The sequence below is a fragment of the Oncorhynchus nerka genome, linkage group LG20 (genome assembly GCF_034236695.1).
Source record: "Oncorhynchus nerka isolate Pitt River linkage group LG20, Oner_Uvic_2.0, whole genome shotgun sequence".
Taxonomy (NCBI): domain Eukaryota; kingdom Metazoa; phylum Chordata; class Actinopteri; order Salmoniformes; family Salmonidae; genus Oncorhynchus; species Oncorhynchus nerka.
The window spans coordinates 31,958,608-31,979,130 of NC_088415.1; the positions used below are offsets into that span (position 1 = coordinate 31,958,608).

The 20,523-nt window shown below is 43.5% G+C and overlaps 1 protein-coding gene across 3 annotated transcripts in view; it reads right to left on the bottom strand.

The window, feature by feature from the left end:
• The window catches only part of LOC115102283 (MICOS complex subunit mic25a-like), a 54,823-nt gene that overhangs the window by 2,455 nt on the left and 31,845 nt on the right, over positions 1-20,523 (bottom strand). For 2 of the 3 annotated variants that reach the window (XR_003859430.2, XR_010460159.1), the window contains 2 exons: positions 13,486-13,621; positions 398-525 (listed from right to left, as the gene is read on the bottom strand). Coding sequence is in view for 1 of the 3 variants with exons in the window: in XM_029622074.2 (XP_029477934.1) it covers positions 13,486-13,621 (136 nt within the window). In the remaining 2 variants the exon portion in view is untranslated. The remainder of the gene's footprint in view (positions 1-397; positions 526-13,485; positions 13,622-20,523) is intronic. The other variant, XM_029622074.2, reaches the window with a different exon arrangement.

Sequence of the window (20,523 nt, forward strand, 5' to 3'; positions counted from 1 at the left end):
CACATCTGCTCCTGCTACTCCCTCTGGTGTTCATCCGGTGTCTTCTTGACCTGCAGTTACTCTCCCTGTACACTCTCTCTCCCTCTCCCTCTCTGTGTGATTGTGTGGTTGGAGACAGATGTGCTGGAGTCAGAGCAGATCCCTACCAGCTGCAACTCGTTCCATAATCAAGACCTCTACAAATACTCAGTCCTGCTACTTCCACTCTGCCAGATCGTAATCTCTGCTCAGTCAGTTCATGAGTCTAGCCATTTATGATTATTCAAGATCCTGTTACTCTGCTGTGCCTGTTTCCCTGCCTGACACCGTTTATCCTCTCATTGCAGTTTACCTCTCTGACTCCTGTCTCCTGTTCCACATCTCACCACCCAACCACCTTGCTCTGGATTTTACTCACCACCACCACCTTGGATTCCCCTCAGGACTTGTTTACCCTGTTCTACTCAGCCAACTCCAACCTCAGTCTTCACGTCTGTTTTTTCTGCAACTCATCCAAGCTTCCCCGGATCTGCACTCCATATCTCTCTGTGTGAACAATAAATATTTTGGTTCATTCATCCCTGTTTCCTCATCTGAGTCTTCTCTTGGGTTCCCCTGTGTCGCTCCGCTTAACACCACTGACACTTTCATAAAGAGTACTCACAGATTACTGACAGAAGTCCTTTCCGTCTCTGACAACAATAAAGCAACATACCGTACATCCACAGTTTGTCCATTCATTTAGAGAGAAACAATAGAGACAAAAGAAAATCAAAATAAATAATTATCAGCTTGATCAAGGTGATGGCCTAACTAGTCTTTAAAAGCATTTCTAGAGTGTACTGTAGGCTTTGACATCATCATAAATACATTTGGTGCACAAATTGGGAACAGGTGATTTAAAGAGCACTCTCCCTGCATTCTCATCTATTCATTTGGCCAGACCTACAGGGCCATGGCATGGAGAGCAGAGTGCTGCTGCAGAGGGGGCAGGAATAATGGCATGTTATTGAGGTCCATGTGGAACAATACTCGGAGCCTTAGCAGGCAAGCCAGGCAAAATCCAGGATGGGATATTGACCTGTAGCTGGAGGTAGCAGTGCGAGGTTAGTACACACTGAGAAGCATGCCCCGAGACACACAGCAGAATCAATACGTGTCTCGTCACGACCGAGATCACAACACATCCCATCAGAATACATCGTAAGGGACACCTCCACCTGCAGGGAAAGTAAGTGTTTGTGTGTCAGGGAGAGAAAGACTTGCAGAGCTTAGCCAAAAAGTTCCCAGTGTGAATACATGCTCTGCTAGTGCGTACTTGTTTCACTTTATCGGAGGTGATTTCTATTTACTCACTCTACCCAAAGTCAGCACAATACTGTTTCACACTTACAAACATACAAATGGAAATGGAAAAAGTTATCCTATAGCTCTAATAGGAGCTACAGTATACAGTAGTAGTGTCTGAGCTGTTGTAGGGTCAGTCTTGATTAGCTAAGAGGGTTTCCTCAGCAGGTAGCTCTGACAACTGGGGTCAGACAGCAGCACATTGACCCCGGACCTCTGGCCTCTATATAATCACCACAGTGACAAGAGGTCAACACAGAGGGGAATATACATATGAACTATGACCTGAGTGTCTGTGGGAGTTATGTCAATCTGTCTGATGCTGTTCTGTGTCCAGACAGAGCCATCTACCCAGCTGGTAAGGAAGAGAATGAAGATGAGTGTCTTAATTGTACACAAGCATTATCGTTGATTCTACTCGTTTTCTTTCATCTATATCACTTAAAAATAACATATAACATGTCCAGCAATTTATTTTATAACTTTCTACTTAATTCATGGTAAGTGCATGTATACTGTATGTCACTGAGAATCATTTACTTTAGAAAGCAGTCCATTTTTACGGCAAGGAACACATCTCAAACGTCTGGTGACAACATTCCATCTGACAGGCTACTTATACTAGCCTGATTCCTCCATGGCAGTGGTACTACTATTTGTTTTCTGCTCAGATAGTTTTTGGGGTATAGAGGAGGCCGAGTGAGAGTCAGGAGGAGAGGGGGAGACCATAGACCGTACTCTGAGCACTCGGTCCCCTCTCCCAGGCTCAGCTCAATTGGAAATCCGTCTTATCTGATGACTGGCAGGCAATTGGAATTCCCGGGCGATAGCCCCCACTCTGCCACAGAGAGGGAGGCAGACAGGCAAAGAAAAAGAAAAAACTACTGAGATGTGATACGAGTGCCTGGTTTTCACTGAGAGCTTTCCTGTGTGGAGAGATAGCCTCTCCTAGCTCCTGACGGATGGCAACACAACATGCTGGCTGCATCCCTTTCAAAGCCCCCAGGCCACTCTATACCAGAAATAGGTTTAGTTTCCCTACTTTCCATTTATTATTAAATATTTACTACTTTACATGTATTATTTCTGATGATTGCATTCATGAGGAGAGGGATCAATTGCTTTGAAGCTAGACATGAAAGTGAGCATAACATGTCAACCTGGCCTTGAGTGGGGAAGTCAGGATGCCACAAACAACAACCCAACATAACTTTTTTTGGGGAAATGTTTTTGTATTAAAAGGGGGAAATTATTTTAGAGTACAAAGAGGAAATTGGAGTGCATTGTGAGGTGAGGGCCTGTGAGCCAAAGTGGCCAGGAGGACGTGGAGCGGCAGCCTGGCCGTTTGCGGTTTTGGCCATTTTGTTTAACAAAGCCAATTGAACCCCCCAGATGGCCAGGCAGGCTGGACATTTATCTCAGCTGGGGGCCTCACACAGCCTTTCACCCACAGGATAAAACAGAGCCCATCTCCAGGCCCAGGCGTTCTGTGAAATCCGCTACAGAAAGCCAAAGTGTGCCAATTCTTTGGCGTTTGAGGTGGCTTTCAACTCCACAATGTGTGAGCCATGGACCTGTGTTATTATCTGGTCTATTAGAGAGAGAAAGAGAGAGAGTGGGGAAGCGAGAGGAGAGAGGCTTTGGAAAGGTCAGCCAGCGCCGCTGGAGCCCATTGTGTCCTCCCTCCGTCCCCCATCCCTCCACTGATGGACGTTTGAAAGCCTTGTGTTGACCAAAATGGTAGCTTTGGATTCAGCTTGATCAGATGTGCTGTTCGATAGCACTCAGCGAAACAACAAAAGAGAAGGAGGATTGAAAAGGGAAAGAGAGAAAGAGGGAAAGGGGTATAGCTAGAGCAAGACCATGTTTAATGCATCACTGTTAAGGCTAGACCACTTTGCTGTACCGTGGTAGAAACTACACAAAACGGGTGAACAATCAAATATGTAACGACATTAAACATCAACGTATGTGACAGCTTGATGGTAGTAGTGGTTACGATGACCCTACGTGAGATAGCTGGCTTTTTCTGGTCGTAAAAAGGGGCTTAGCAGCTAATGGGCATTTGAGGTGAGGCTGAATAAATGAACTGCTGAGAGAGAGAAAGAAACAGAAAATGAGAGAAAAGAAAAAGACCGGGAGAGACTGAAAGAGAGAGATAGAGAAGAGGGAGAGACAAGAGAACCAGCACTCTCTCGCCAGTAAATGTAATCTCAAAAGGCCATGCAGCACAAATGTTTGAATAATCCCTAGCGACAAAAGAGAGTGATGGAACAAAAATAATTGCTTATAATTCCCATTAAAGTAATTCTACTGTAGTGCACAGCACAGCCCAACAGGCCCAGCTAATTGCAATAGAGACAGAGAAACAAAAGACTCTTTCGTGAAAGGCAGGGGAGACATCAGTGGCTGGGTGAAGAGGTTACCATTGTGATTGTGGTGCAAGCACGTTATGCATCAAAGAAAGCGGTCAGGTTCCAAGTTGGAAGACCTTAGTGACTTCAGAGATATCTTGATTGATCTACCCCAAACAGGCAGAGATATACAACATATTGTATTGTGATGGAGAAAACAATCAACCAGTACATTTACCTCAGTGTTTTTGTCTGTGGAAGAAAGCACAGGGATCCGGATGGTGACTTGCCTTGCTCTAGACTACCATTATAAAAGATAGGATAATTGTCCTGAGATTGCAGTATGCTCTTTCCTTGAACAATACTCAGACCCTGAAACCAAACTCCCATTATAAAACATTACACAATGTTGGACTCAATTAGAAACAAACTTTCCACTATGCTCTGTGCTATTCACTAGTCAGGTGTGCTGTTATTGTGTGCTGTTATGTCTGAAAACAATGTGGCACATAGCAAGTCGACGCCACGGCAACAGAAAGATAATGGTCTTCGGTTTGATTGGCTGCTTCTCCGAGCCTGGATCAATTCTTGTTTGAAAGGAGGGAAAGGCTGTTCATGATGACGCCTCCAACAATATGAAAATGAAATCAATAAGTCCACTGTGAAGGACTGTGAAAGAGAGAATGAGGGAGACATAAAAGAGAGATATACAGGGAGGTCAAACACAAACAGACACACACAGCTACAGTTCCTACCCACTGATATAATACTATCCCCCCCCCACCCTCTCTCTCCCTTGCATCACCTTGGAGACTACTCTCTCTCTCTTTCTCTTCCTCTTTTCTCCCTTTGTCTAAGCACACAAGTGGAGAGAGCGAGGCCAAAAGTTGCAAACCTCTGATTGTCGTGTCTGACTTCACACTCCACTGTGTGCTCACTGCGCTAGGGATTCATATTGAAATCATTGGAATTATTCTCCCCTGCAGGCCTGCTTGACGAGGCCTCTACTCTGTGTGTTGCTGTGTGTGTGCTGGGCTGCAGTCAGATAGATAGCTAGTGATAAGGACCATAGGACCAGTCCTTCTGTAGCCTGGCTTCTGACTCTTTAATGAGGCACGGCTGAGGGCCACAGAGAGCAGAGAGGGCTCCTCCGGCTAACACACTGGACTGGCTCTCTCTCACAGGGGCAAGGGTCTGGCTGTCACCACTGTCACCCTCTTCACTGGACACTGACGGAGTCACAAGAGACCAGTCATAGAGTTGTGACTGCCTCTTCACCCTACACATGGATGGAACACTAACCTATGTAATTGTCAAAGAGAAGACTGAAACAAAACTGGAGAAAGTAAAGTGCCACTAGACAGGGAAACTTTGTTGTACAACTTGTCTTTTTGTCCTACTTTTGCTCTTGAACTTTTGCATGTGTCAAAAGTTTTGCTTGTGTGAATTTAGACATACAGCTGCAAGTTATAACATACTGTATGTGAGGAGTACTGAGGATCAGGTTTTGGCTGTATAATTGTAGTTATCTGGATTCAGCTATAGAAGTGTAGTTACTGGTCCGGTCCATATTCAGTTCTGTGTGGAGCAGTGATTACTGGAGAATGACAGTCTGGTGGGACAGTATTAACCTGTGTCCCTTATAGGCCCTGCCAGCCTGTGTAGCCAGGCACACATCCTTCTTTATTAAGACTGAGTGATGAGGGACCTGGACTGGCATGGCTCTCCACTCCTCTGTGTCCCTCTGCTGTCTATCTCTCTTCAACTCCTTAAACACCATTCATTTCTCTCCATCTCTCTTTCCATCTCTCTCAGCTCATCCATCTCCTGCCTTCAGAGGCCTATTGTCTTTTGTCTAATTCTCTTACTCTTACCTTCAATTTTTTCTGACTATCTGTTTGTTTGTTTCCTCTTATATTTTCTCTGTTGACAGTCTGTTAAAAGTGTAATCTCTGCCCCTGCAGCATTAGTTCAATCCAGAATATTAAAGATCAATAGGTTTGTCTGCTCCCTCAGATCTACAGTAGAACCATACTTACATCATCCTGAGGAGCTACAGAGTTGATTTGCTTTTACTTGATCTCTGGACACATCATTAATCATGTTGTGAACAGCCCCGATTGTTCTCTGAGGCCAGCCCAAGGCTACAAAGCAGATAGATACTACCGGTGGACCTGCCTGCCTGCTGTCTCTCTAGCTACAAAGCAGATAGATACTACCGGTGGACCTGCCTGCCTGCTGTCTCTCTAGCTACAAAGCAGATGGATACTACCGGTGGACCTGGCTGCCTGCTGTCTCTAGCTACAAAGCAGATAGATACTACCCGGTGGACCTGCCTGCCTGCTGTCTCTCTAGCTACAAAGCAGATAGATACTACCGTTGGACCTGGCTGCCTGCTGTCTCTCTAGCTACAAAGCAGATAGATACTACCGATGGACCTGCCTGCCTGCTGTCTCTCTAGCTACAAAGCGGATCGATACTACCGGAGGACCTGCCTGCCTGCTGTCTCTCTACTTTCATAAACTGGGAAGGGTCCAACAGCATGGCTAGTTAACCAAGCTGCTGGGGATATTCTGCCCTTGCCAATGGAGTGTATCAAACTTAATGCACTCAGTAATTCTACAAAGTGTGTCCTGATGGACAGTGGAACTGACAGCTGATGAGGAGGAGCAGGTTTGACAGCACGCCCGCGTGCATGCGTGCGTGCGCGGCGGTGTGTGTGTGTGTGTTTGTGTACTGTATATGGGTATGTGTGTATATATCTGAGTGTGTGTGTATATATAATTGTGTGTACATATGAGTGTGTATGTACTGTATATGAGTGTGTGTGTATATATATATATATATGAGTGTGTGTATATATATATATATATGAGTGTGTATGTACTGTATATGAGTGTGAGAGGCTGACAGGAGGAGAATAGCGCTGATAGTGTGTTTCTCAGAGACCTATGACAGGCAGGGGAGAAGATGGTAACTCCAGGGTCCGAAATTAAAATAACTTGCCGCATCGACAACAGCGCAGGGCAGCCAATCAGAGAGCTGAGGCTGCAGCACTGCCAACATCAGGAGCTCAGGTAAGTTATTAAGACATGTGGCAGCAGCTTTAGGACAACACCACAGGGACAGGTCCGAACTGAGGTCTACACAGAAACAAATTCAGAAGCACATTGACAGTCAAAGACTATACACAAAATACATTTCAGTTCTATAAATCATAAAGGTGGTCGATAAAGAAGTATTTCATTCCATTGGGGAACCACTTGAGATCCTTAGTTTATGGAAAAACGATGGACAAATATACCTAAAACATTTAGGGTGGGCAATAGACGCTGAAGCATTTGTGACCGACTGGCTCGATTCGGTCTTATGTGGCAAAATTTTGAAATTGTGTTTTTTAAATTGATAAAAGTAGCTAGAAAATGGTATATAAAACTGCGGGTTGAGGAACAATGGGAAAGTAATTCTGCTTTGAAAGTTGATAAACTTTGAGCCCTTGAATGTTTTGGTAAACCTACTGGAGAGCTCTTCTTTGTCTACACCCATTCAGCATTGTTCACACCTTCTTAAGCCTTAGCCCCACCCATCTATTTAAGGATTCACATGAGGCCGTGTACTAAACAACCAAAGATTTCAAGACTAAAGGCTGGTTTATACTACGTTTCCCATTGAGGGGTTGGGTTAAATGCGGAAGACACATTTCAGTTGAATGCATTCAGTTGTACAACTGACTAGGTTACACCCTTTCCTTTCCCTTTCCACTGCGCTCTGGGCAGTACGCATGAAGCAGTTCAACACACCATTCTCCAAGAGAGCTCAATTCTGCATCGCTCAGTCAGCCCTGCAATCTTGCAGAACTTTGAAGTGAGCTCAACTTCATTGATGGAGGGATGGCACCTTACAGGAGAGGAGAAGAGAGGAGAGCTGCAGGAGGCTGGTGGTGTAAACTGCTGCAGGACAGGTGGAGGGCTGAAGGTTTACTCACTCCTTCCCCAGTCTGACAGTGGGGCTCTGGGAATAACGCCCAGACTTTAACACAAAAGCCTCAGCTGATGGTTTACGCCAAGCCAGGGCTACAGGGAAGGGAGCGCAGAGGGAGAAAACAGCATTAAAAGTTTCTGAGGTCTAAAACTTGGGGCTTTGCACACTGACCCCGTCGTACTGCAATATCAATCCGGCATCAGACACGCTACCCTAACCAGCGCATTCCCATCTCTCTCCGTCTCTGTCTCTGTCTCTGTCTCTCCTTCCCTCCACCCTCTTTCTTTTGTGCTAAATGCAGGGAAGCTCAAAACATCTATCACCATCAAAGTCAGGGCGTCTCTCTCTCTGTAAATGTCTTGAGAATCCTGCAGAGCGCAGAGACGGATCAGGCAATCTCAACTCATTATCCGAGACAGGGGCGAGCGTGGGCGCCTCCCAATCTCCTCACCCCCGCACCCCCCTCCCCAGCCTCACACTCCGCTCACTGGCTCCATTCTCTAATAAGGCCTGCCTCTGTATCCCCCTTTAACCATCACCACAACCCAAGCCCATTTACTTCACACGAAACAGAGGGGAAATACACAACACACACACACATACTGATACACACATTTACTGATACACACACATACACACACACACAGATATATACACTGGTACAAACACACACAGAGATCAGAAGATGCCTTTCATTTGCTGAGCGTTAATAAGGCAGTGTGTAGGGCTAGGTCGGCAGTTGGCCTGGTCTGGGCAGATGGCCTCCGTCTACAGTAACTGATGAAACCATACAGTTACAAGACTCCCAGTAACACAGCTGTCAACTGGCCTGCTGTGCTGCTACAGATGTCAACATCAAACAGGCATCAGAGTCAGACATTGATAGAAAACAGTTAGGGTGGAGATCTTTCAACTCAGAATGTTCAGGAAATGCTCACCTAGTCAAAGGGATACTATGAGATTTAGAGATTTAGGTGGTTTCTCTACTTACCCAGTCTCTCGAAATCTTGCAGTATCCATTTAAAACTAGGTGAGCATCCATTAAAAATAGATGAATTTGCTGAACATTCTGAGTTCATAGATCTCTGTCCTAACGGTTTCCTATCAATGTCTGACTCTGATGCCTGTTTGATGTAGACATGGTCTGGAACCAGAGTCAAACAAACTCACAGATACCATTTTTATGTCTGGTTGCAGTTTGGAGATGATTGAACTTGCCATATTTTTAGCTTAGCGCAGTTAATGGAAGTCTCCTGATACAGTAGCCATGTCACGAATCCCTCTGGAACTTTCATCATGAACACCTGTCCCCTATTCCCACTGATTAGTACTTGTATAAGTGTGCCCTTTGGTTTCTATTGGGCTGTCGATTATTGTTACAATGTCCGTTGGTTTGTGTGAGTACCTGTGCTATGTGTTTTGGGCTTTCGTGGCATTGTGGATTGCGCAGATGAATACGGGTCTCGTCCCGTGTGTTAATCATTGTGCGCATGTGTTATTTATTCGAGGTACTCCTCGCTCTTTTGTTTGGGTTTCAACCCTGTGTTTTTGTTACGTGTTTGTTTGGTCTTAGTCCCAGCGCCTTTACACAGCACGTTGTAATTTGGGTACAATAAAAATAACTATTACGCATTCCTGCGCCTGTCTCCCAAATCTCTTCATACCAACGTGACAAGCCAGCTCCTCTCAAAAGCAGGGAAGTAGACCTTCTAACTACTACAAAGCTGGGTGGTTGGTCATATAGTCTTACAAAGATATACATAGTAATCAATATTTTATAAATGTGTTCATTTTACTGATAATCATAAGAAACAAGATTCTATCCACGTCCTCCTTCTCTGTCCCACTGTCTCATAGAGATGTATAGAGATCATAACGTATCTGTCTCAATGGCGCTGACCGTGCGCTCATAGATGGCATAACAGTACAGGTACAACGTTGTGATCTCTATGCGACAATGGGACAGAACCTTTAATATCCTTAGAAATGTTTTTGGAAGAAAGGGTTCTTTGATGATTCTTTGGAAAGCAAGAAGGACTCTTTGGAAGGCATTATTAAGGGTTCTACATAGAACCTTATATCATATTTCCCAGCATGCCCTATTGGATGGTGATTTTCAGAATTGTTTGTTTTAATATCTGTGTTTTTGCATGTACAGTGCCTTGCGAAAGTATTCGCCCCCCTTGAACTTTGCGACCTTTTGCCACATTTCAGGCTTCAAACATAAAGATATAAAACTATTTTTTTGTGAAGAATCAACAACAAGTGGGACACAATCATGAAGTGGAAATGTATTGGATATTTCAAACTTTTTTAACAAATCAAAAACTGAAAAATTGGGCGTGCAAAATTATTCAGCCCCCTTAAGTTAATACTTTGTAGCGCCACCTTTTGCTGCGATTACAGCTGTAAGTCGCTTGGGGTATGTCTCTATCAGTTTTGCACATCGAGAGACTGACATTTTTTCCCATTCCTCCTTGCAAAACAGCTCGAGCTCAGTGAGGTTGGATGGAGAGCATTTGTGAACAGCAGTTTTCAGTTCTTTCCACAGATTCTCGATTGGATTCAGGTCTGGACTTTGACTTGGCCATTCAAACACCTGGATATGTTTATTTTTGAACCATTCCATTGTAGATTTTGCTTTATGTTTTGGATCATTGTCTTGTTGGAAGACAAATCTCCGTCCCAGTCTCAGGTCTTTTGCAGACTCCATCAGGTTTTCTTCCAGAATGGTCCTGTATTTGGCTCCATCCATCTTCCCATCAATTTTAACCATCTTCCCTGTCCCTGCTGAAGAAAAGCAGGCCCAAACCATGATGCTGCCACCACCATGTTTGACAGTGGGGATGGTGTGTTCAGGGTGATGAGCTGTGTTGCTTTTACGCCAAACATAACGTTTTGCATTGTTGCCAAAAAGTTCCATTTTGGTTTCATCTGACCAGAGCACCTTCTTCCACATGTTTGGTGTGTCTCCCAGGTGGCTTGTGGCAAACTTTAAACTACACTTTTTATGGATATCTTTAACTTCTTGCGTCGAGCCATCCCGGATCCGGTATCGTGACTACAGCCTCAAGCTCCTTACCATAACGCAACGTTAACTATTCATGAAAATCGCAAATTAAATTAAATTAATCTATTTGCTCTCAAGCTTAGCCTTTTGTTAACAACACTGTCATCTCAGATTTTCAAAATATGCTTTTGAACCATAGCTAAACAAGCATTTGTGTAACAGTATTGATAGCCTAGCATAGGATTATACCTGGCTTTCAGCATGCAACATTTTCACAAAAACCAGAAAAGGATTCAAATAAAATCATTTACCTTTGAAGAACTTCAGATGTTTTCAATGAGGAGACTCTCAGTTAGATAGCAAATGTTCCGTTTTTACAAAAAATATTATTTGTGTTGACAAATCGCTCCGTTTTATTCATCACGTTTGGGTAAGAATAAAAAATAAAAAAATTAAATAAATAAAAATATTAAGTCATTAAAACACGAACTTTTTTCCAAATTAACTCCATAATATCGACAGAAACATGGCAAACCGATGTTTAGAATCAATCCTCAAGGTGTTTTTCACATATCTATCGACGATAAATCCTTCGTAAATCCTACGCAGTTGACTTTCTCTTCTGAAGAAATGGAACGCGCATGGACCTACAGATTATGCAATAATTTCGACACAGGACACCGGGCGGGACACCAGGTAAATGTAGTCTCTTTATGGTCAATCTTCCAATAATATGCCTACAAACATGTCACAATGCTGCAGACACCTTGGAGAAACGACACAAAGGGCAGGCTCATTCCTGGCGCATTGACAGCCATATAAGGAGACATTGGAACACAGCGCCTTCAGAATCTGGGGCATTTCCAGTATGAAACTTCATCTTGGTTTCGCCTGTAGCATTAGTTCTGGGGCACTCACAGATAATATCTTTGCAGTTGTGTAAACGTCAGAGTTTTGTCTTTCCAAAGCTGTCAATTCCATGCATAGTCAGGCATCTTTTCGTGACAAAATATCTTGTTTAAAATGGGAACGGTTTTTATCAAAAAATTTAAATGATCTCGAAGAGGTTAAGAAATGGCTTTCTTCTTGCCACTCTTCCATAAAGGCCAGATTTGTGCAATGTACGACTGATTGTTGTCCTATGGACAGAGTCTCCCACCTCAGCTGTAGATCTCTGCAGTTCATCCAGAGTGATCATGGGCCTCTTGGCTGCATCTCTGATCAGTCTACTCCTTGTATGGCCTGAAAGTTTAGAGGGACGGCCAGGTCTTGGTAGATTTGCAGTGGTCTGATACTCCTTCCATTTCAATATTATCACTTGCACAGTGCTCCTTGGGATGTTTAAAGCTTGGGAAATCTTTTTGTATCCAAATCCGGCTTTAAACTTCTTCACAACAGTATCTCGGACCTGCCTGGTGTGTTCCTTGTTCTTTATGATGCTCTCTGCGCTTTTAACGGACCTCTGAGACTATCACAGTGCAGGTGCATTTATACGGAGACTTGATTACACACAGGTGGATTGTATTTATCATCATTAGTCATTTAGGTCAACATTGGATCATTCAGAGATCCTCACTGAACTTCTGGAGAGAGTTTGCTGCACTGCAAGTAAAGGGCCTGAATAATTTTGCACGCCCAATTTTTCAGTTTTTGATTTGTTAAAAAAGTTTGAAATATCCAATAAATGTCGTTCCACTTCATGTCGTGTCCCACTTGTTGTTGATTCTTCACAAAAAAATACAGTTTTATATCTTTATGTTTGAAGCCTGAAATGTGGCAAAAGGTCGCAAAGTTCAAGGGGGCCGAATACTTTCGCAAGGCACTGTACATTGATTGGTTGCAGTTAGTAGTTTAACTTATTGAACCCATTACTTAAATGGTTGTTGCAGTTTAAATGGCTTAGGTAGACTCCTCACAATGTTCCTAACCCTGGCAGTCGTTCTGAAATCAGGTTGTGGGTGATTTAAAAAGAATCCACTTATTAGATATCTGGCTGGATTCCAATAGGAATTACACATCACTTTGCAAGCCAGCATAATGTGACTTGCAGGGCCTGATGTGGCCTGTAAACCAGGAGATTCCTAACACCACTGTGTTAGGGTATAACTATGCCCTCAAAGAAAGGCCTCGTGATATATGTAATGTATTGTCATAAAGAATGTCATTTTAAAGGGTGATAAGGCTGGTGGAACTGTTCACATAGTTCTAGGAAGAAACCGTCATAGATGGTTCAAATGTAGGTATAATTACAGTATCTACAGGGGGTTCTTTGAAGAACCTTACATAGAGGGTTCTAGGTAGATACATATCATATGGGGCGGCAGCGTAGCCTAGTGGTTAGAGCGTTGGACTAGTAACCGAAGGTTGCAAGTTCAAACCCCCGAGCTGACAAGGTACAAATCTGTCGTTCTTCCCCTGAACAGGCAGTTAACCCACTGTTCCTAGAATATAAGAATTTGTTCTTAACTGACTTGCCTAGTTAAATAAAGGTAAAAAAATAAAATAAATAAATATAGGGGTAGCACTCTTGTGAAGAAGAGGCAGAAGACTCTAACGAGCAAGATTTGACTTGGGGGTAGAGATGCTAGAAACATCTTTACCTTGACTTCTGTATAACCTTCACCCTAAACCAGGTTATTTGGAACAGGGACACAAATAAAGTTGTATCTTTACTGGATGGGAAAAAATATCCTCTTGTTAAACAAAAAATATGAACAGGTGTAGGGTCTATATAATACATGTATCTATTTTGTAGAAAGAAGCCATGAAAACCCCCATGCATCCACTGAGTCAGAGCCTATCGTGAACACTGACCTTCTTGGCTGCGTCAATGCACTGCATGTACGTTTTGGCCAGGTCAGAGCATTGCAATGTCTGCTCCCGGTTCTCCTTGTAGCAGTTGAGGATCTGGGACTGCAGGTTGATGCACACAGACTCTGTGTTCCTCGCTCTGTGGACACACACAGACAGACACAGGTCACGGGTCAGCCCAGAGGTCATCAAAGAGATACAGTTTCATGATTTTTATGAGAACACAACCAGCAACATATGTAACATTACTACAGTGTATGATCAGTGACATTGCAGTTTTCTGAAAAACACTTCAGGTGATTGACGTGAAGGAAACGGGAATAAAATGGTGTAAGTTAAGGAAGTCTCAAATGAAACTGTTTCCACATTGTGCCTGAAAAGGAAGCCCCCCGTTTCACATAAACACACACTCAGACTCCACATTACATACCAATACACAGAAACACACACAGACTCCACATTACATAGCAATACACAGAAACACATACCAACATCCCCCATCGTGTACAAATGTCTCCCTCCCCATCTTGTGGACACTTTAGTGGAATGAATGGATGGGAAGAGACAGGTTAAACTGAATTACCAGCAGAGAGGATATTTATTAATAGAGCCTGTGACAAGCGTGGCATTGACTAACACAACGATGATAAATAACCTGATACGGCAACTGGAGGAGGAGGCAGGGAAACACAGTCACCCTGGCAATCTTGTAGCAGTGATGTCACTGAGCCTCCAGATTCCTGTAGACACAGAGCCAATGGTGTGTGGTTGTGTCTACCGAAGATGTTGACTTTAACATGGGGGGGTGCTTAGTACACTACAGTACCACCTCCATCTATCTACCACAACTAACGCACCGCTACAGATTAGAAATGGTGAAAATAGGGATAAATCCTTCCGAATTCAACGAATCAAGTTGAGTTGATCAAATCAGACTGATTTCACAGATTGGATTAGCCTGTTGTAATATGATATGTGATATGTAACATAATTGGTCTCTGCATTCCTGTCCCTCGCTGATAGAGCTCTGTGGCAGATTCATTGCCAGGTTGCCATGCTTAATGAAATTTGATTGATTAAGCAGAGTCATGTGCGTTAAACCCTCCCATCCGCTCCACGGCTGCTGCCCTGCACTCCAACTGCTACTATCAGAGGACCGTTTGACACTGCGCTTAATTGAAACCCAAATTAAAGCCCGGGCTCAGCTTTGATTCAGCGCGCAAGTCAACCTCTGCATTTCAATTAAAGCTCATCCAATGCTACCATCACATCACACAGCATATCACCAAACAGTAGAGCGATATGCTATCGCTAGCGTTTCCTTGTGAGTTGCTTGTCTTATCTGAACAGTCAAGAGAAAGAAGAGAAAGCTCCATCAATCCATGTTTAAGGGATGATGCCTTTGCGTATCAGATCCCCCTGTTTTACCCACTGCTGAAGCTCTTCCTTCCTCTGTTTAATCACACTAGGAGCAGAGAAAAAGACTAAAGCAGCGCTGTTTTTTGTGCTGGGAAGATAAGGAACTCTCCTTTAATTTAAAATAAACTGCCTTCATCAGGGAAGGAAAAGCTCCTGACAGTGCAGGAGGTTTATTAAAGGGGCCTGAAGCAGAAAATTGGTTTGCCGCAGCCAAAGCTGAACCGAATTGAACCAAATTGAAGGTGAGGCCTTAAATAAAAAATATTAACTGAGCCGATTATGCCACTTTGAGCGGAGCAGGCCATGCATATGAGCAGTAATTTCTGAATTCAAAATCTGTGAGTAAATATAACGGAACACTGAGAGATTAGGCCTTAATTACTGTCGATTCCCATTATTTTTTGTCTCCTCCAGCAAACGTGCAGTGGCAGAACAAAGGCCAACTTCTGAAAGTACGCCGAGCTTAGATAGGCAAAATGAGAAATGAAAGACTAGAAATCAAATGGGAATAAGAAAAACAACTACTACAAAAGGTTCCATTAGCAAGCCTGCAATGTGCATATTCAAGGAAGAGATTGGAATCAAATCAATGGAAATGCTAAGCAGCACAAACACACAGAAACTCCAAAGAGAGTGTGTTGGATGTGATTGGCTAGAGGCAGCGAGGGCAGAGGTCATGTGTGTGCTAGGTCTGCAGCTCATAGTGCTTCAGGTGCTATCAGATGGAGTCTGAGAGGAGAGGCACCGGTATCTCTATACAGCTGCTGTTGTGGGCAACCAGCGCTCGCTCAAATCACAGAGAGAGTAGCTACTGTACCGCCTTGAGATAACTCTGCTCTGCCATCCTCAGCCAAGCCACAGCAGATTACTGCAATAGGCAGATAAATAAATTAATCACACTGGCTTTACACTGTAAATCCACCAAACTTTATCTGCAAGGGAATTCAGAAGGGGCTGAAATTAACTAGAGGCCCCAGCTCTGACAGCTTTCACATTGACTGAGCTGAGGTGGGCAGCGCAGGCCTCCTCTCCCTCACCCTCCCTACATTCTCCTCCTTCTCTATCCCCCCCCCAGCCAATCTCACCTGCCTGGCCCCTCTCCCTCCTCTCCTCTTCTCCACACGATGCTCCCCCACTTAAGCCTGTCAGGTCTAAAGGGGCCAGAGGCAGACCGCTGAGGGCTCAGGTCAAATACAGGCAGGGTTCTGACACCGCTGACAATTACTACCGCAGAGGCCTGACTTGTTAGACCTCTGGGTTAGAGTCGCATGTAAGTGTCTGTCTCGCATGTAAAGATTCACATCCTAACCTGGAGGGGGTCACCTCTCCGATGGAATGTCCCCTTCCAAGTCATGTTTATCCAGTCTAGCTCACACACACATACATACACACACAGTGTAGTGAGGTGGCATAGTCCTGGTTTGACCATGGTGTCATTTGCTGTAAAGGACTGGTCCAGCTGTATAATTCACCACTGTGTCGTGGATCACAAGGTTGACAGATTCTTTTTTTTTTTGTCTCTTTCATTTGAAACACAATTACAGGGAAGAGGTGTGTGTCAAAATCAGAATCCTTATGACTTCTACTAAATAGTCATATTTTATGCATGACACTTACAGCATTGTTGCTGTTAGCACAAGACTACTGTATCATGAATGATCATGAACAACAGCTGTGGTACTGTATGATGGTAGTGGTAGTGGTGTTACCGTGCTACAGCAGCAAAGGAGAGGAGAGTGGGCTCAGAGCTGGTCCATGTGTGTGGTCAGCCAGTGATGACTGCCAGTTTTACACTCCCTGGACAGCCTGTGTCTTCTATAATGAGGGCTTTTTCTCTGAGAGGCCATAACACCAGCAGCAAGAACAACAAGAGCAACGTCTGTCTGGAGCTAACTAATTGGCCACTGTTGTTAGCTGTAGCTAGCTCACTGTGACTGAACGCTGGACACCTCATATTTTGTTTATATACTGTTTGCTTACTGTGTATGTATATACTGTATTCTCAACATAGTTCATCCTAATACACACTACCATTCAAAAGTTTGGGGTCACTTAGAAATGTCCTTGTTTTTGAAAGAAAAGGCCTAGAAGGCCAGCATCCCGGAGTCGCATCTTCACTGTTGACATTGAGACTGGTGTTTTGCGGGTACTATTTAATGAAGCTGCCAGTTAAGGACTTGTGAGGCATCTGTTTCTCAAACTAGACTATCTAATGTACTTGTCCTCTTGTCCTCTCAGTTGTGCACCGGGGCCTCCCACTCCTCTTTCTATTCTGGTTAGAGTCAGTTTGCGCTGTTCTGTGAAGGGAGTAGTACACAGCGTTGAATGAGATCTTCAGTTTCTTGGCAATTTCTCGCCTGGAATAACCTTCATTTCTCAGAACAAGAATAGACTGACGAGTTTCAGAAGAAAGTTCATTGTTTCTGGCCATTTTGAGCATGTAATGCTGATGCTCCAGATACTCAACTAGTCTAAAGGCCAGTTTTATTGCTTCTTTAATCAGAACAACAGTTTTCAGCTGTGCTAACATAATTGCAAAAGGGTTTTCTATTGATCAGTTAGCCTTTTAAAATGAGAAACTTGGATTAGCTAACACAACGTGCCATTGGAACACAGGAGTGATGTTTGCTGATAATGAGCCTTTGTACGCCTATATAGATATTCCATAATGAAAATCAGCTACAATAGTTTCCAGCTACAATAGTCATTTACAATATTAACAATGTCTATACTGTATTTCTGATCAATTTGATGTTATTATAATGGACAAAAAATGAGTGTTTCTTTCAAAAACAAGGACATTTCTAAGTGACCCCAAACTTTTGAATGGTAGCGCACCTACCACTGTACATACCATTTTCTTAATATCAATACCACACAGCAGCTCGTATACAGCTAGTTCTGTGTTGCCTTTCATTTTCACAGAGGGGAGCTCCTCAATACCAATGCTTTTCTGTTTACCTCAGAAAGGTCTGCAGTGCCTTGGTATGTTGCCAAGCTGATTATGGTGCAGCCAGCAAGGCTGTTCCATCAAAGATACACACCTTTGTCAGGGCGGCTCATAAGGTGTGCATTACATTACAATCACAACACAGCACTCTAACAGCCACACTCCAAGACCACAACAAACTACGGAGTGCTTTGAGAACTACTTCACTTTACCCGTCACAATACAGCACATTATCTCTCTTCAATTGAAGACTTCAAATAGGTAAAGTATCTGTCAGATAGGTAATGTCTGATACGAGAGATAAAACAGCAAGAAGACGATGGGCACTAGGTTTTGAGTGCCCTGTGCTCTGCTCTGTGTGCTAGAGAGGGAGTGAAGTCAGGAAGCAGTGAGGGACAGAGAGGGAAAGATATAAGAGAGCAGCCTTGTCATGCTCCAGGAGAGTTGGGGCTTGGGGAGCTGCAGCTGAGACAAGGCATCAGCGTGCACACAGGGAAGACAAGCAGGGACAGGACGCCCCTGGCAAACCTTCTCCAAGTCTAGGGATTAAAACCTGGATTAAAACATCACACCGTGGAGGAGGCTGGCAGGTAGGAGCCCGGCAAACTGCCACTGTCTGCTTAAACTCTGGTAGTACAGCTCAGGAAAATGACAATTTACAGTACGCAAACACAGCCCAAGCCTTGTAGCCCAATTCAATACTCTACACTCTCAGAAAAAAAGGTGCTATCTAGAACCTAGACTGTCCCTGTGGGAGAACACTTTGACCAACCCTTTTGGTTCCAGGTATAACCTTTTTTGGTTCCATGTAGAATCCTTTTCACAGAGGTTTCTACATGGAACCCAATAGGGTTCCGCAAAGGTTTTTCCCATAGGGAGAGCCGTAGAATCCTTTTGGAACTCTTTTTTCTCAGAGTGTAACCTTAGACCTAGTCTTGCTGCATAACCCCTGACCACATCCTGGCCTCCATTCCACCCTAACCCTTCCCCCAGCCCAACTGCAACTGTCTTCTTTTGATCTCCTTACCTCAGAGTCTTCACTCAATCTAACCTTCACCTGGTTGGCCAAAACTGGAATAGGAGACACTGGAAGGTTCTACAAAACCATAGCACCGAAAAACACTGTCTGAGACCATCACTGTACTGGAGACAGGGTACGAACACTTACGGAAGAGAGATCTCGCTCTGATCGTATTGCCATCTGATGGGAGCGTGCGTTGCCATGACTCCTGCCTGGGAGGGAGTCACTTCCTGGCTGACGTGGCATCAGACGGCAACACGCTCACATGAGCTTAGAAGCTCAAATCCCTGATTAGAGGCCTTCAGTAGTTTGCAGCGAGGAGCAAGGTTAGCACAGAGTATACAAGGAGAACAGCAGTCCCTAAGCATGGTAAATGCATTAGAAATAAGAAGGAAGGCAAGTAAACTGGTAGGATATGTGATAAGGCTAATCAGGAAAGCTCTCATTTGGACACAACATTTAAATATACAGACAACTGCCTAAATAAAGGAAACACCAACATGGTGTCTTAATCGTTTTCATGCTCATCAAACCATTCAGTGACCACTCGTGCCCTGTGGTTGGGGGCATTGTCATCCTATGGGGGTATAGTCATGATAGCCAAAATCATGGAAAATAATGGCCTGCCCAGCATTTTTATACAGGACCCTAAGCATGTGTAGGTGAGTTAAAATGGTTATTCCATCAAACTTCATATTATTAGAATGGTACACAACGCAGAACAGAACAACCTGGTTGAGGGTCAGTGTCCAAAGCCCGTGAACAGGAATATTCCAAGTTCAGACAGAAGGGGGGAGGCAGATCACTATGATCGCCAGGAACTTTACTTTTGGTGTCTATTTTTAATTGTTGTGCTACTGGTGCTGCCTGTTGATGTTAGGTAGGCAGCTACAGTAACTGAATGATATTAACATCTTCAGGTTTTATTTAATTAAATGTATTTTATTTAATCTAGGTTCTTGTGTCACCTACTAACACCCTGGTATACTCGTAGCTCCCGTTCTCCTCAGTCCAAGAAAAACACTGAGAGAAAGGTATGTGTTGCAAATTACTCATTTGTAGAAGTCCATAATGTGAAATAAATAAAACATCCCAAGGTTAATGCTGTATATATTGTTATAAGGGAGTGTGAGACTATTGAAACATGTAACTTTCAGAGTTTTATTGTTGTTATTGATATAGTATATATAGTATATATAGTTTATAGAGTGCTAAACATTATTGCTGTTGCTAGCTAGCATGCCTTCCTGTGATGCAAACGGTTAGCTGTGCTGCCGACTGATGCTATAGCGTTGCATTATGGGAAATGTAGTTTTAGCCATCTAAGGTCTGAATGGATTAAAGGCGATTTCATGTTGTAGCTTATTTGTATTACAGTGTTTTTGTACATGAGTTGTTGTATTTTAATACTGTCAACACTGAAAGCACCTAGCAATGTATTGGACACAGGATATGTGTTTTACCTTCATGCTCCTGTGTAGAACAACTTGTTAGATTGGAGACTGTGTTCCTGTCCTGTCTTTTCACAATACTATTGCAGGTATGGTTCTATTGTCTAAGAATTAAGATTATACATTCTTTGTATTAAGGATTGGTTATTATTTTATAGTATACATTATGGCTTTATGTATGAATGTGATTGTGTGAGTCC